The sequence below is a fragment of the Pyxicephalus adspersus genome, chromosome 1 (genome assembly GCF_032062135.1).
Source record: "Pyxicephalus adspersus chromosome 1, UCB_Pads_2.0, whole genome shotgun sequence".
Lineage (NCBI taxonomy): Eukaryota > Metazoa > Chordata > Amphibia > Anura > Pyxicephalidae > Pyxicephalus > Pyxicephalus adspersus.
The window spans coordinates 90,995,594-91,012,090 of record NC_092858.1 but is presented as its reverse complement, the minus strand read 5'-3'; the positions used below and the strand labels follow the sequence as shown (position 1 = coordinate 91,012,090).

Below are 16,497 nucleotides of genomic sequence, written 5' to 3'. Positions count from 1 at the left end.
CGGTCGTTCATTTCCAGCGACTATTCTCGTTCGTCGGCGTCGTTGGTTACTTTTTTTACGAACGATTTTTGACCAATCGATCGTTCGTCGTTCGTTCGTCGTTCATTTCCAACGATAAAAATTGGAAGTGTGTACGCAGCTTAATATTTCTTTCATCCATCTTATTCTATAAGTAAAATCTCACATTTGGTGGACTGATCCTTTAAAGTGGAAGTTGTATGTGCTTTCATGGGAAGCGTTTAAGATCTTTAAAGTAAAAAAAAAAAAAAACTGCACTGGTAAGGAAGGTGGCTTAGTTTGATTCTAAAGCACTTAAAGCAGAACTAAACTGAAAATAAAATAAAAAAAATTACACTTGCCTTTAATTTGGTTTTGCAGCAAAAAAAAAACCCCAAAATACTTTGTGGAGTCTTGTTTATAGTACAACATTGTAGAATCACAACCAGATGTGCATTGGAGGAAGTGTTGTGATGTGATGGTGATTACGCATATTATAAAGAAGGCTGTCTTCACATTATAGTCTTGTAGATTTACGTGCAGATGTGTAGCTATAAGCTGCCTAACAAACACAAAAATCTCTAGAAAACTAGTGATGACAGATCTGCTTATGTGTTTCCTGTTGTACCCATGAAACATGACTAGGACTTATTGCTCATACACACTAAAATACTTTATATTTATATTTCAACGCAAAGTGAATGTTTAATACATTTACATGCATGGTATCTCTTGTTAAACCCTTCATAATTCTTTTTACACAGAATGGTGCACTGTAGAGTTCCTTATCATGCCTTACTCCTACAAAACTGACCTGCTGGAACCAGCAGGACCTATAACATCTTTGAAGCACATCTGTATTTTGTAACTCAAGGTAACTTGTTACCTGTGTTGTTGAATTTGATGGCGACATACTACATATGTGGTACATAGTATCCTTGTGCCAAGTCCTTAATCTTTCGTACAAATTACCATTTAAAGTTTATATATACAGTAGAACCCCGGTTATCTGGAAAACTCAGATAACCGGAAAACTCAGATAATCGACGCCCAACAGCTCCGCTTTCTTATTTGCTCCTGCAGCCCTAGCGGAGCTGTGGCATGTGTTCTGCATCCAAGAACATATACCACAGCTTCGCTAGAGCAATCTGGAGAGCAGAGCTCCGCTCCATGATTGGTTGAAAAAAGGGAAACCCTGATGACAGCTCAAGCGCCATCAAGGTTTTCCTTTTCTCAGCCATTCAGCACTAGAGGTGAATGATAAAGTCTCCCCTTTCAAGTCTAGTGCTGAATGGCTGAGTAACCTCGGTTAACTGGAAACTACACTTATCCGGAATCGGCCATTCCCCTAGAATATAGCACAGATTCCCTGGAATAGATTATAGCATTTATTTCTTTTTGACTGTAGTACATTATTTACAGACTATAACCAATTGCTATCTGTTACTGAACGCATAGAACGAATATATCTGACTTTTATTTTTACATCACAAGTGCCAAAATACATTCAGGAGACTAATGTGTATTTTTCACTCAATAATTCCTCTTCCATGGATGCTTTAATAAACCCCTTCATTGATCACTTCTCATTGTTAGTACAGTTTTGTTTCTGACCAGAGAAAGCAGCGATTAAGTCACTGTGTTGGATGTTCAGGGATCTGATTTACTTCTTGCAGTTTTACAACTGCAGAATCCAAAACTCCCAGCGTGGAGCCAAATTTAGCTGCACGGTCTATGATTCATAGCAGCAAGTACACTTGGCATATGTCAGGAGCTGTTTAAAGGTTTTGTTAATACTTGAAAGAGAACACACATGATATTTTTAGACTCTGACCACTTCTTTGTGGCTACAAATAAAACTGGGTGGTATAAGGTGTTTAGTAACTCCAGGCTGGTAAACCCTGCCAGGGAAACACTGTGGTTAGTTATCTTATGGAAGGTAATATATCTTTTGTGTTCACGCAGAGGTGTAAACCATATCAGCCAATCCTGTTTACCTTTCATTGTATAATCTGCAGGAGAAAATCTTACAAATGCCCAGGCATCCCTAGTACTGTGTTAATTTCAGTGCCTGTGCAAGTTACTTTTGCTGGTCAGGTAAATGCGGAATCAAATATAACATTTGTATTAAACTGTTATAAACCATTCGACGATTGTGCTTTAGGCTTAAGTGAAACAAGAGACAATTTGCCGTTTAATTTACAGATCCATCTGCGTTTAACCTCACCAGTGTATACATTCTGAATCTCTTTATTTTCTGTTGTTTGGATTTTACTTAATATCCTTGTAACTGAAAAAAATGCTGAGAAGTTTCATCATCGCAGAAATAATGCCTGCATGCATGAATGCATAGAAGGTAGTAAAGACTAGACATAGGGCAGAGAGCTTCAAAACCCAGTGATGCTTGGTAAGCCTGGCTGCATTTTTCATTTGACAAAACTCTGATATGACTTTTTGTCACAAATGTTTTTCCTGGGCAGAAGTTCACTCCAAATTCTCGTCCGATATCGGGCCTGAGCCATTGCACGTGTGTACGTAGCCTAGGAGTTCTAGTCCTTTAAGAACATTAGCCTACTCTGCAGGTGTGTGTGCGCGCGCATATGTTCGCATATGTTCACATGAGATCCTACATTTCTTACTTGCACAGAACTCCTCTCTCAATTAATCCTTTGTTCAGTTTTCTATAGTGCATTGCAAAGAAGCATGAGGCTGCAGATCTGCACAGTGCGAACAATTTAGAGCTGGTTACAACAGTCAATCTCAGAATTTTCTGCACCTTCTTAGGTTTTTTTCATTATCACATGTTATTTTTCTTTTAATTTATTTAATCCTTTTTTACTTCTCTTAGGCCTGAACATGTCTACAGATGGGGGGTTTGGTGCAGGTAACAGCGATGCGCAGCAAAGCTTGCAGTCGTTTTGGCCAAGGGTCATGGAAGATATTCGCAACCTTACAGTGGTAAGTAGAAACAAAATGAAGTAATGAAAAAAAAAAAGCTACTCTTTACTTGTGTATACTTGGGGACAAGTGTATTTTCAGGTAGTACATATTTTGTCAGTGTAATGTCTGAAAGTTATTACAGGGTCGTATTTGGATTACTTTTTTCATGTAGGCTTGTGTAAACTCTCCCTCTAGGCATCTATATGCAGAAAATGTAGATAAAAACTTTTTTTCAACTTTGGAACCCTTTAACTGTCTGCAAACTACAGTACCAGAGCCTTATTGCAGCACAAAAAAAGCAACATCCATAGCTTCATCTAATCTAACTTGTATTATGTAGGGGGCAGTTTGAATGGTAGCAGATAATTTATGTAAAGTCACTAAAAGGTCACACTTATATTATCTGCATAAAACATCCATTTTAGCACACTCTTTTTGAGCTCCGGTGACCAGTGAATATTTTGCTGCTGGAGGCCATTGCCTATTGTGGAAAGTAGACATTTAATAGTCAATGTCTCTTTTTTTTCTCATTACCTGCAGTGTCAGATAACCATACAGGGAAATGTACTCGGTGCTACACAATATAAAATTATTTCAAGTTTAATAACTCTTATGTTGGTGATCACTAAACAGTGGTTAACAATTTTTTTGTGGCAGCCCACATCCTTTTTGAGGTTTCATGTGAGTTTTACAACTTTTCAAAGCAAATTTGTTTTATTTTATAAATCTGTGCCTGATTTAGTCTGCAAATGCCATGCTTTGTTTGGAAAATTTAGTGAGGATAATCTAACCTGGGTATTTAAAGGCATGCTTCATATGTCATTCCTGCTGACTCAATCTATTGCTATGCTCCAGGCACTGCTAGAACTTTTCTAGTCCAAACACTTCTCCAGCTTTATCATGGGCATGACTTTGGCTCCAAGCACAGCAAAAAAACTTGCAGGAGCACATTTGTTGTATAGAAGCAGAAGATGCAATTAATATTCACTATGTTGCCAAATTGCAGACATCACTAGAAGGTTGGATTAATTGAAGGAACTCTATTCCCTCTTCTGGAAAGGATTGGGATGATCAAAACGTATAGTTTTTTTTACACAAATGATTTACAAGCTAGTACAATGACTTACAAACAAGTACAAGTGATTTTGTATTATACATACTGTAACATTAAAGTTATTTGCAGTACAAACTACATTCTAGTAAAGCAGACCAATAATGTGGTAGTGAATGCCTTGATAGATGTGCTTTCCACTGAACAATTTAAGAAAAAAAATGAATATTGGAAATATTTTCAAAAAATACTAAAAATTTAATATATAAAATGTTCCTTCACTAAAAGAGAAGTGTTGAAACTAGTGGAAAATCCCAGTGAAATTGAAATAAATTTAAAAATTTTTAAACACCATTGAGCCTATTGATTCTAGGCAGCAAGATGGTATGGGTACATCTATGAAAAGTATTTTTTGATAAAGGTTTTTTTAACGAATATTATTGTCTTTTAACAGGAAGGCAAACATTGCGAAAACATTGTTTGTCCTCCTGATCTGTGTGATTTTTTTGTTTTTTGTTTTGTTTTGTTTTTTTAATCATTTTTATTAATTTTTATCCACAGAAAGATTTCCGGGTCCAGGAACTGCCATTGGCTCGCATAAAGAAGATAATGAAACTTGATGAAGATGTTAAGGCAAGTTTGTGTTGTATTTCACTGCTGGTCCAAATGATTTTTTATGGAGACTCGCCATCTTTGTACTATCCGAGGTGGATATATACCATTAACGTTTTCTAGCAAAAGGCTGCACACATGAGAATCACAAATTGCAAAGTGCTCAATGGGGTGTACCTGTTTGTAGGTTAGATTTAGAAGCTGTTCAGAAAGGAAGGAACCTCCTTGGAAAAGTTATACTGGTTACAAGCAGTTTTCTCCTGTGAATTTCTTTTTTTTTTGTAAGATATTTGGAAGACATGTAATGCTGTTGAAAGGGAGTTGACTGTAGCAGGGTATATTCTGTACAGTGGAGCTCTGTGGTGTATAAAATTTACAGCACAATGTACAGAATGGAAGTATGGGGAGTATAACAATTTACGTGGGTGTAGTATGGTAAATACAGTATTGTATACATATTAGAGCCGTGTGGGATATGCAGAACACAGTGAAGTTTGTAGTGTGGTTTCCTGTTGAGAATGTACAGCTGATAGTAAAAGTGACTTGTGGAATCTATACCACAATGTACAAAATGGGATGGGGACATGATTGTGTTACAATATGCTACACAGGATTGATGGGAAGGATATAAAACACGGCAGTTTAACAGTAGTGTGGAGTTTACAGCATTCATTGTAGTGTGTCTTTAAAAGACCATTCTGATCCTTTCTGCTGAAAATACTAGTTACTTAGCTACTTTGCTACATCAGTTGCATAGTGCTACTGGAACAGGTATTTGCTTCATCACCTGAGCCTGGTCAGTGGCTCAGTAGAATAATTGAAAATTTAAATCTAAGAAAACTGTGTGATTTTTTTTTTTTTTTTTCACAAGAATACTCTGAATTTTTTTTATACCTATAATAAAATATATTCTAAGAAATGCTGTTTGTTTCTCAATAGATGATCAGTGCAGAAGCTCCAGTTCTTTTTGCTAAAGCTGCTCAGATTTTTATAACAGAGTTGACGCTGCGTGCCTGGATTCACACAGAGGATAACAAAAGAAGAACATTGCAGGTAACACAATAAAGCCAGACTTTGGAGATTTCCTAAAATTTGAAACTCTGTTGTGTGTTTGATTAAAACCAAATACTCAAACTGTTTCAGAGAAAGGGCTTTGTTTTCCTATTCTATTGCTATGGACTTACTGTGGAATACAACAGTTTTCATTTTTTTCTATTGTGCTGCATTAATATTGGTTGTTTACCTGAAATCCTCTAGAAACACAACATGTATTATGCAGAGATGTAATAAAAAGCAAATATGGGGCATCTAGACATTAGGATGTTTCTAGACTTTTTTTTTCCCCTACCTACCTGTAGGGTGGGAGTTGATTTAATTAAGATACCTTGTTAGATGCCCGTATTCGATTGGGAAGCCTGTCACTTCCTGTTACAGGACCACATCAGGCAAAGTTTCTAATGTGAAGAATTCCCCTCAGTTTTCTCTACAGCAGGTGTTAAGAGAAGATAAAGAATTACAGCAAGGATTTGATTGCTTTAAAAACCTAAATGGGTTCTTGTTTTACCAAAACCAAAAATGGGTTTGGTTAGGGATGAAGACACCCGTACTGCTTCTATGGTTGCTATCCATGCTACCCCAAGTCCTGAACTGCCTGTAAGTAAAGCACAACACTATAAAGGGAAACAAGTTTTTTTTTTTTTTTTTTATTAGAAGAGTACCAGAGGAGTTACTGTATTTCAACCCTTGGCTTACATTCATAGAAATTCATATTTCTATTAAAAAAATTGCTTTTTTATTTTTCTTTTACAGAGAAATGACATAGCTATGGCAATTACAAAGTTTGACCAGTTTGATTTTCTCATCGACATTGTTCCTAGGGATGAATTAAAACCTCCAAAACGTCAGGTGTGTATCTTACTAGTAATGATAAATTTGCTTTAATATTTATGATCTGTTGCACTACGTTAGACTGCCCAATTGTATTTAATAAAAAGTGTTGACAAGGAGCTTAGACTTATGTTTGATGTGTGCCTGAAGCATATAGACCAGCCCTAACCTGAGTAAGAGCCTGTTTGGTCACTGTTTAAGAATATATACACATGACCATCACCTATTCAAATTTATGAATGGATATTGGTAGTCTTCTCGCCCCCAGGGTACCCCACCTTAGTCTCAGTATCTGAGCACCATGGCAGTGTTTTGTCCTAGAACCTATCAGTGGGTTTCCTTCCCTAGGTGGATGATTAAGTATCTCAGGTTTTAGGCAAACACCAGTTTTGTGGCTTGGACCAGCAGGCCACACCCAAGTTCTTTTCCCTCAGACCCATGGCTGACTTTCACTAATATGCAGTGTTTTTGAAGAAAGGAAAAAATGCTTGCCTAAAATAAACTTACCACATTTAGTTGCATGCATTCTGAAAGTGTAGCTTTGTTTCTTTCGGTAAAACGATCTTCTAAAACCACACATTATTAGACAAAGATATTGACAAAAGTTTCTAAAAGTGTTGCTTAAGCAATTCCAAGCAAAACAGGTAAAATGGTCTTTGCCACTTATTGTGGGTAAAACTAACTTTGTTTTGTCCAGTGAGATCTTTAGTTTTGGACATTGATATTTGGCTTGAACATAAAATCTGCAGGCAGGCAGTTTCAGCTGCTGTAAACATCCTTGACTGGAAGCTGTAAGACTGATAGGAGCTTTCAGTCGGATGTTTACAGCCGTTGACTGCTACACACTTCTATGACAACGAATATTGGAAATGGCTTCTGTTCAGAGTGGATCTGCATTGATGTGGCAGTAATTTAGTACTTATTTTATTTAGGTATGATTGATTTAGTGTGCAAAAAAATTATTCTTGCACATTAGTTTTGACCAAATGCGACTTAATCTGAATAAAAGGATTTGTCTCCTGGAACATAAGCCATTAAAAATGTTCCAGTGGACAAATTAACATTAAAAAAGCCCATTTACAGAGCTCAATAGTGTTTTGTCTTCATCTTTACCAGCAGGCCTTATCCAGAATCTACATTCTGAACTGAGATGCTAATCATAATGGTTATCTCATCTTAAAACATATAATTGTTAAAAAAAAAAAAAAAAAAAAAAGATATTGGGAATGTAATTTTGCAGATTGTAGAATACCTGATAGATTAATTTAACGCTGGCATGCTCACCTACAGATGAAGCTATTTGACAAATAACCTGTGTGCTTGTGTGAATTTGAAATTATTTTAAAAACTTCACCCTTGTCCTAAACCTATTCTAGTTTTCATACAAGCTATATAATTTCTCTTTTTTGAGAGTTAGAGGGAGTAAATAGAAAAATAAAAAAATCCCGCAGCGCAATTGGTCTGGAGGTGTCTTTTATCAGGTCCTGCACCGTCTCTGCATCCGTCTCCGAGCCAGCGCGCCGGCCACCGCCATTTTTGCCTTTTTTTTAATGGTTCTTCTTCCTACACCGTCTGACCCAGGTGTGAGTTCAGGTGACGTAGTTTAGAAAAAATCTTGCCGATCTCACTGCACATGCGTGAGATAAGCAATTTTTTCCCTTTTCACGAAAAGGCTCCTTCTGCGCATGCCTGACGTAGGTATCCCAGGAGACTTTGGGCTCCTATTCATTCTTGATCGAGAATTAGGGGCCATGTGCTGCAAAAGGGTTGTGAAATTTTTGAGTTTAGGTACGCTTTAATTATTGGGGTAGAATGAGGGAACCGATTCATATTACATAGTTATCAGCGGTTATAAAAGGAATACCTTGCTCCTCATTATAACCCTTAGATGTATTGTATTACTGGAGTGCTGGTAAGGACCTTTACACAATGCTGTAATTGTTCAGAACATGTTGGGAATAAATGTCCTAGCCAAAAAACCTAAATGAATGTGATTCTCTGCTGCTGAGTTGTTCCCCTGTCCCTCCATGCTAAATACAGACATACAAATCTATTTTTAACCTCCCTAGCAGTAACCAACCCCAAGTGTGACTTGGGGTAGAAAAAAGTTGATGGAAGCGGTAAACATATGGGAAGTAATAGTAAATACAGCCTTACCTGATCCACTGGACTCCCGCGTTGTCCATCGGCACGATCCCTGTCGTCTTCCTCCTTCGGCGTCTTCTGCACCCGATGAGTCACCAGGAAGGGAGTTGAATGCAATACATTGGTTTTATATGTGTAAAAGCAGTGCGTTGTATTTCATTAACGTTTATTTTACAGTATTTATAATAGCATTGTGCTCCCCAGCCCCTTTTAGCTGGGCGCACCACCCGACAATTTTCAGTAACCACCCGGCTGTTTTTGGATAGTTAATGATGAGTTGGGTCACAGTGTTTGGGCTGCCACCCACCTGCAGCTTCATCCCATCCAGCTTAAAAATATTTTTGGGTTGAACACTGAATAGTATGAGTATAATTTTTTTTTTTTTAAATTTATATATTTTTTTAATTTATTATTTTTACATGATTTTGTGTTTCAAACTTTATTATACTCATACTATTATAAATATACTGTAAAAAAAATTTTCATGAAAAACAATGTACCGCTTTTAGACATATAAAACCAGAAAAAAATGAACTGCTAGGGAGGGTAAAGCACATGCACACTTTTAAAATGATCTTTCTTGCACGCCGCAGTGGAGCTGGAACAAACTACCGGGGCCGGAGCTGCCTGCGGCTCTTGAGCCTCTGTGTGGTGGCTCCCTTTCTATTTACCGCGGCTGGCGTTAAGACTTCCGCCGCTGGGGTAAATAGGAAGCATTCCCTCTCCTCTGCATGCATTGCGGAGGAGAAGGATTTCCCTTCAGCGTTGAGCGTTCCTGGTGGGGGCGGAACCATTAGAATGGGACTCAAGAGAGTTTGGCCTAGTGTGCTCCTGCCTACCCCTGACCCCTGCTCTAGATCAGACCCTAGTCTTCAGTATACATGGTTTATGTATAATGTTTATCTGTATTGTTTAATATTGGCATAAACAAGATGGTATGAATCACTGGTATAAATGTAAGTGGTGTGTATTTGTCATCTCATAATGTTTTAATGGGGCTGGAGAGGAACCTCCTTCAAATGTCCATGATGTAGAGTTTGTAAACATCCTACACTCTCAGCTGTAAATATATGGTGGCTGGGAGAAGGATGTTTACTCACACTGTCATGAAATAACCCACAAACCAATGATTGCCTTTTTGAATCCGAAAATGAGGTGACCTCATGCAGCACAAAATATGGTGTGCATTAATGCCAGCAATTCTTTACATTGTCTTTTGTTAGGGAAAGGTCTACTTTAAGTGAAGGGAATTGCTAATGGACCCTTAGGTTGTCTTAAGTAGTTGTTGTTTTTTTTGTTTTTTGTTTTTTTTTATCTGTTCTGTCAAACTTAATCGACTTATGTGAACAGAGCCAGCCACCTATTTCTCCCCATAAATATAGAACTTTGAGATGTTCTGTTTGTGGGTGTAGAATGTTTCTTTGATGCTTTTAAAGGATGAAAGCTTGAGGTTGCAGTTCCCATATTTAATAGCCAGTGTCAGTGTCTTATTTGTTTCTGCGGTTTGACACTTCGGGGACTGTTAGAGGCTGAAAGCTACTGTCTGCCATGTGAAAATATGTAAAATTTACATATTGCTTTTCTTGGTGTGTGATATCAGGTGTGTGATTTAGGTTATTTATTTTTTTGCAAAAGATGGACTGAAATAAGAGAAAATCTATTACAGATTACTTCACTTTCCTTTTACTTTTAGAGGAACACTATTTTGTAAAATGTTTAGCTTGCCTGCTGTTTTTTAAGACATAATTTATAAAACCTGCACAGAAAACAGATGCTGTGTCTAAAAGCATCTGACAAACACCTTGAGGAGTTAATCCTCCTTTAGCACTGTGTGGCTTCATTAGTATCTGACTGAGGACAACAGTAAATGTGGTTAAAATACATCACACAACAATTTTTACACATATATTTCCATACCAAGGGTGAATATTTACACAATGGTGCAGAACACACAGGATGGTAAGATAATCTGACTTCAGGTACATTGAGAATTATGTAAAAGTGATTGTCCAGGCAGATGGAATTCTAGTTTTTCTGGGGTGATAAGGCAGCCACCACCCCATACAAAAACCTCTGATGAGGGTGACCCAAGACAAGCATATGTATGTGCTATTGTTTTAGATGTTACTGCACATCTGTTATCCTAACATTTAAATACACTGAATGCCAGTAAGGGGACTTGGAAAATAGAGGATTTCTTTTTAAAATTCAGTAAAATTTGTAAAATCCTATGCCTGCCCTTGTTTGCATAAAATGCTTATTCTTAACCACTACCTTTTATTTTACAATCCTTTCCTTTTTACAATTATGTAGGAAGAAGTCCGGCAAGCGGTCACAGCAGCTGAACCTGTCCAGTACTACTTTACTCTGGCCCAGCAACCAGCAGCTGTGCAAGTACAAGGCCAAACAACTGGTCAGCAGAATTCTTCCTCTTCAACTGCCCTTCAACCAGGGCAGATTATTATTGCTCAGCCTCAACAAGGACAGGTCAGCCAACAGTTGACATTGTGATTTTGTAATCTTTGCAAGACAACATTCTTTAGTTTCTAATTGCATGGTTATTTTCACATGGTAAAGACTTGTCGAAGTATTAAGTAGCTGTTAACAAAAGGATTATTTTAATAACTAATTGTCTTATTTACTGTGCATTTGCTAAAAAAAATTGCATTGTGTAGTTACATAAATTTGCAGTTGAGATATCAATCTTATTGTTTCCAGAAAAAAACAAACTTTGTTTAAAGTGTATCTTTAGTGGGCTGGTAACATTCTTACTCCTAATACATTTTTTCCTTTGTGTCCATGGTTTGTCAGTATTCGGACTATACACAAAATTAAAGTGACTGGGAATTGTCTGTATCATTTGAGGAGCAACCTTAATCAGGCAGATGGTCAGATGGGCTAAAGCCATAGTTATTCAACCAAAATATCCCTTAATGTTTGTTTTATGTAGTATGCCCACATAGGGCTTGTGTCTTATGCTCATATATTATGTATTACCACTTACAGAATAGAGACATTCTGTCTGGATTTTATTTTACTTGCCTAGGCTGCTAGGTTATTTATGGAGTAATAAGCAAAGAGAAGCTTTGCATCTCAAAGTAAACTTTTATTGGGTTGCCTATTATATTAAATAGGACACATACTATGGTGCAAGAGGGCATGCAAGCGTTTTGTATATTGCACAAAATAGTTTAGAGCCCTTTCTCCATGTTTTTAAAGTGTGGAAGAGTCTGATGTCCTTTTATTACTGTGTAACCTTCCATGCAGTGTAGGGCTGTAGGCCACCTCCTTTATTGGTAGAGGGCTGTTCTATGACTGCAGTGAAAAAAAATCGTAGGTGTTTTGTTTTTCACTTTATTTTTGGCTGTGTTACCTGCAATATGTATTACCTTATTTAATTTAAATTGTCAAGTTTGTTGCCAATTTCCACATTTTGTATTTCCCAAGCAGAGTACACCAGTAACGATGCAAGTAGGAGAAGGACAGCAGGTCCAGATTGTCCAAGCCCAACCACAAGGGCAGTCACAGCAGGGACAAAGTGCAACAGGACAGACTATGCAGGTTATGCAGCAAATAATCACCAACACAGGAGAGATCCAACAGATTCCAGTACGTACTATGTTTCTCTGTTGTCTACAATGAATGTTTAATTTGAGTACAAACATGAAAAAAAAAACAATTTTCTTGCATAGGAAATAGCCTGTCCCTTTTTCAATTACCTTACCTGACAGTTTACAGTCTTTTGTTGCATGTGTAGCTCTGTGTCTGATCGCAGCATACCCAAGTGCCCCCAATCAATGAACTCCTGTGTGCGTGCTCGGGAGTTACATTACTACATGTCCTGACCTGCCAAAATGGCCTCCTGGTAAAGATGTCTCTGCCAGGGATGAAGAGAGGGGAGTTGAAATAAAACACTGCTTTTGATATTTTCACAATGCTGTAGATGTCCCGGTGTTCCGGACACTTGATTGCCATGTGTTTGAAACCTATTTATATCCAATGCACTTTCATTCTGACGGCCTATTGGCATTTTGTTTTCTATGCTATGTGTAGAATACATGTTCTCCACAGTTTCCCTTATATTTTAAGAAATGTCTATTTGACTTTCTTTCTAGGTACAACTTAATACAGGACAGTTGCAGTATATACGTCTAGCACAGCCTGTATCTGGAACACAGGTTGTTCAGGGACAGATCCAGACCCTAGCAGCTAATGCTCAGCAGGTAATGTTTCACTTGTTTACTACAGTTATATATGTCAGTAATTCAGTGTACAAGTTACAACACAATCTTGTTTCCTGTCTTTGTAGGCACCACCTTGCTATATTTACTGTTGTCTGTTAAAGAAATATTGTGTTTTATAAAAACATAGCATTATAGAATGCTTTTTATTTTGTCATGCATTTTCTTTTTTATTTATTGCAATTTAAAAACAAGCATAAGAAAGGCAATTTGTAAAATACATTTTTACTGTAGATAGAGGTGGAAAACAAAGTATAATATTCATCCTGTTAAAGGATATTTATGAGAAAATGTATGATCTACCATATTCATTACCTGTATTCTTTAGACATTCACACTCCCATCACTAAAACTAAAATAAAAATAAAGTTGATTTAGAAAAGTAGAAATAAAAGTAATTTTGCAGGAAAATAGTTTAGAGGGAAAAGTTGAAGGAAGCATTAATGGGGGCTAAGGAGTGGGTTCATAAAAGATTAAAAAGCAGTTGATACTTTCTGTATGTTTTTTCATTAATTATTAAACATAGAACCCAAGTGTCGGGGTAGCGCATAGTTTTAAATATGCCACTGAGGCTTAAATTTAATTTCAGGGGGCATAAATATACAATAACAAAAACATCAAATGGAGTAAAGAGATATTCTGGTGCTGTTGCAGGTAGGCGTGTAATACCCAAATGTTGGTAACAAGTTATCAAACCACAAATGAACAAACTTTATCATACTCTAAGTCACGCCCATATTACATGGATAAATTCCCCTTTACGTCCTGCCTCACACCACAACTATGGATAATGGAATTATGAGTTCAGAGGCACTAATTTGCTGATTAGACAATTAATCAATGAGGAGGCTTTGTCATAGCAAGAAAAATGAAATACTTACCAATATTATTTTTTTTCCCTTCCTAGATTGCACAAGCAGATGTCCAGCAAGGCCAGCAGCAGTTCAGTCAGTTCACAGATGGACAGGTAAATGTTGAAACATATTTAATTTAAGTCAAAGCTCCCTTTCCGTGGTGTATTTAAAAACGGCTCTTTTCTTTCCAGCAACTATACCAGATCCAACAAGTTACTATGCCAGCTGGACAGGACATCACACAGCCATTGTTCATCCAGTCAAGTGGTCAGACATCTGATGGAGCAGCCACACAAGTTGCCGGAGACTGATAAGACTTCTGGGAAGGAATGAGAAGTGGGATTCACAGTACAGGAGCACACAACCACCCATACACAGAACATGAACACGAATGTGTTTCTCCCTACAAAGGGAAAACAAATGAACTAATAGAGATAGAGTTCCCCAGTCATGTTGAAATATTTGCATGATTATGGAAACTTTTATCTGGTGCATCGTCCAGATGTATTGTTTTTGAAATGTATATAATATTGTGCCCAGCAGAAAAGTGGTTTGTATGTAAGCTCGTCATTTAAATCACCATTTTACTGCTGATGATTGGTTGTATGATAATCCAAGGGCAACAGACTGTCAAATATCCAGTTACTTTCCTTGGAATATGTTTTCAGTAAAATGACTCCGGTCAAACACTTGTGCAATGATTCAGTGGGGTCCCACAAGACATCCCTTCTGCAAGGGCTAAAGTGTTCACTTTAATGAGTAGATGAGTGACAGGATGTCTTCTCCATGTATTCTCTGCCCAAATCTAGCTCCCCCCATTTACTTTTTAAATCCTGCCTTTTTTCTATGGCATTTGGAGGGCCATTGCCCTTTTGACTGCCAAAACCACAAACACCCCATATCCATTTGAACTAGTTTCTTTTTTTTTTTTTTCTTTTTTTAAGTATTGTGCTTGTCTGCATTGAGTGCATGTGAAATCTTTGCACAGACAGCAATAAAGTTTTTTTTTTTTTTGTTTTTTCGTTTTTTGGATACAAATTTGTGTTTCTGTACTTTTACAAATTACCTAATTAACTAAAGGATGTTCCCGACTTATAAAGTCAACTACTTCTACGGATGATTATTCTTGTAGGTATGTGCAGTAATTTGTTAATCGAAACCTTCGCTGGGTGAAATATGTAAATTATTGCTGTACAGCAAGACTTCCTGAAGAAGAAAGGGAAATAAATATATTTTTGCATTCATAAAATCATTTCTAACAATAACTTGTGTGCTGCTAATGAAGATGAAGGTCACAATATCAAATCTGCTTTCCTTATGGGGCTTTTGGGTCATACAAGGCCACAAGTAGGATCTGGGACCAGCCTAAAGGGTCAGGGAACGTGCCATGATTTTTTTTTTTTCTTTATACATATCCTTCGCAGTTACTTGCCCATACCTCTTTTGCAGCACAGTGAAGTCATTTACATGATTCTGTCTTCTAGTTGAGCTAAATAAAATCAAATTTAGAGAGTTGCATTAATTTTATTTTTAATATGTATTTCAATTTGTGTTTCCTTAACCCTCCTATATTCTGCACATTAGGCCTTGGGGAAAGCTCCGAAGGTAAAGGTCAGGTTCTATTACACAATGCTGTAGATCAGATCCAGAAAGCTTGCTGATGGGTGCAGGGAGCCCAGTGTTGGCCTCATGTTCTGCTTACTATTCAGGCTCAGGCTGGGAAACAAACTGCAGGAGCACCATTGATTAGTGTTTTGGGAGTACTGTATCACAACAGTTGGCTGAACAAATTCAGATGCCTTCCTAAAGGTAATATGGTTCAGCTGGGTATAAGTTTACCTTGATATCTGGTGGTTTGATTGAGTAATTGTGTCCCTAGCCTTCGAATATAGCTGATTTATGCTCACCTTGTGAACAGTAGCTTGGTTCAGTTTTTTGATTTAGTTAGGAGAAAGGTTTAGAGAGTAACCTAAAATTGAACATTAAAGTAGTCTTGCTTGGTGACAATGGCTATATAGACCCTTATAGCTATAAAAAGACAGACATTTATTGTTTAGCATGGCTACTGAGTAAATGATCTCTGAAAGAATTCTGGAAACTCTCCAACAGGACTGCTTCTGGCACCCCTGGCATTTGGATTTCTAAACTTTAATTCTGAACAGTATATTCTGCACTTCTTTATCTGTCTAAGCCTTTATCATACTATTTCAAATATTACAAAGGTTGTATAAAGAAAAAAAAGCTGTTTTGTTAAAAACATGTTTTAGTATTCACTTTTCATCCAACCAAATACAATAGTTTTACTTACACTGTGTGGTAACAATTTCTTGCCACTTGTACTACTTTCCAATACAAATGATAAAGACTATTCATCAAAACGTGACACAAAGCATGTTAAGTGGTAGGGCTTGTCTTCACTATAGCAATTTGTCCTATGTTAAAATTCATAGAGTTAAAGATCTTCAGAAGTTTGACATAAGTAGCTGTCTGGATATTTTGTTTTTTCTCACAAACCTTTCATTTGTGTTTTATTGCTCTAAACTAGAAAAAAAAAAAACTTTCCCAAGACTGGTAATGCTAGCTCAGACTACAAGCTTGTAGGACCTAGGACGTGTCCCTTAACCTTAAATGCTACTATAATTTTAATTGTATATTCTCAGAATATGTGCAGATTTCTGTTGGCATTGTTAAGTCTCCGGTCCAGTGCTGGAGGCTGCTGTTTCAAGCAGTGCCAGAGCAGACATGTCACTGATTCTGCAGAGGTGTACTC

At 37.2% G+C, this 16,497-nt stretch overlaps 1 protein-coding gene across 3 annotated transcripts in view; it reads left to right on the top strand.

Annotated features, from left to right (window-relative positions):
• NFYC (nuclear transcription factor Y subunit gamma) overlaps positions 1 to 16,034 on the top strand; it is a 33,985-nt gene extending 17,951 nt beyond the window's left edge. For all 3 annotated transcript variants that reach the window (XM_072418753.1, XM_072418737.1, XM_072418744.1), the window contains exons 2-10: positions 2,846 to 2,955; positions 4,550 to 4,621; positions 5,540 to 5,653; positions 6,410 to 6,505; positions 10,946 to 11,119; positions 12,083 to 12,241; positions 12,748 to 12,855; positions 13,781 to 13,840; positions 13,919 to 16,034. In XM_072418753.1, coding sequence (XP_072274854.1) covers positions 2,854 to 2,955; positions 4,550 to 4,621; positions 5,540 to 5,653; positions 6,410 to 6,505; positions 10,946 to 11,119; positions 12,083 to 12,241; positions 12,748 to 12,855; positions 13,781 to 13,840; positions 13,919 to 14,038 — 1,005 coding nt within the window. In that variant the 5' untranslated portion in view covers positions 2,846 to 2,853 and the 3' untranslated portion in view covers positions 14,039 to 16,034. The remainder of the gene's footprint in view (positions 1 to 2,845; positions 2,956 to 4,549; positions 4,622 to 5,539; positions 5,654 to 6,409; positions 6,506 to 10,945; positions 11,120 to 12,082; positions 12,242 to 12,747; positions 12,856 to 13,780; positions 13,841 to 13,918) is intronic.
• Positions 16,035 to 16,497: the final 463 nt, after the last annotated feature.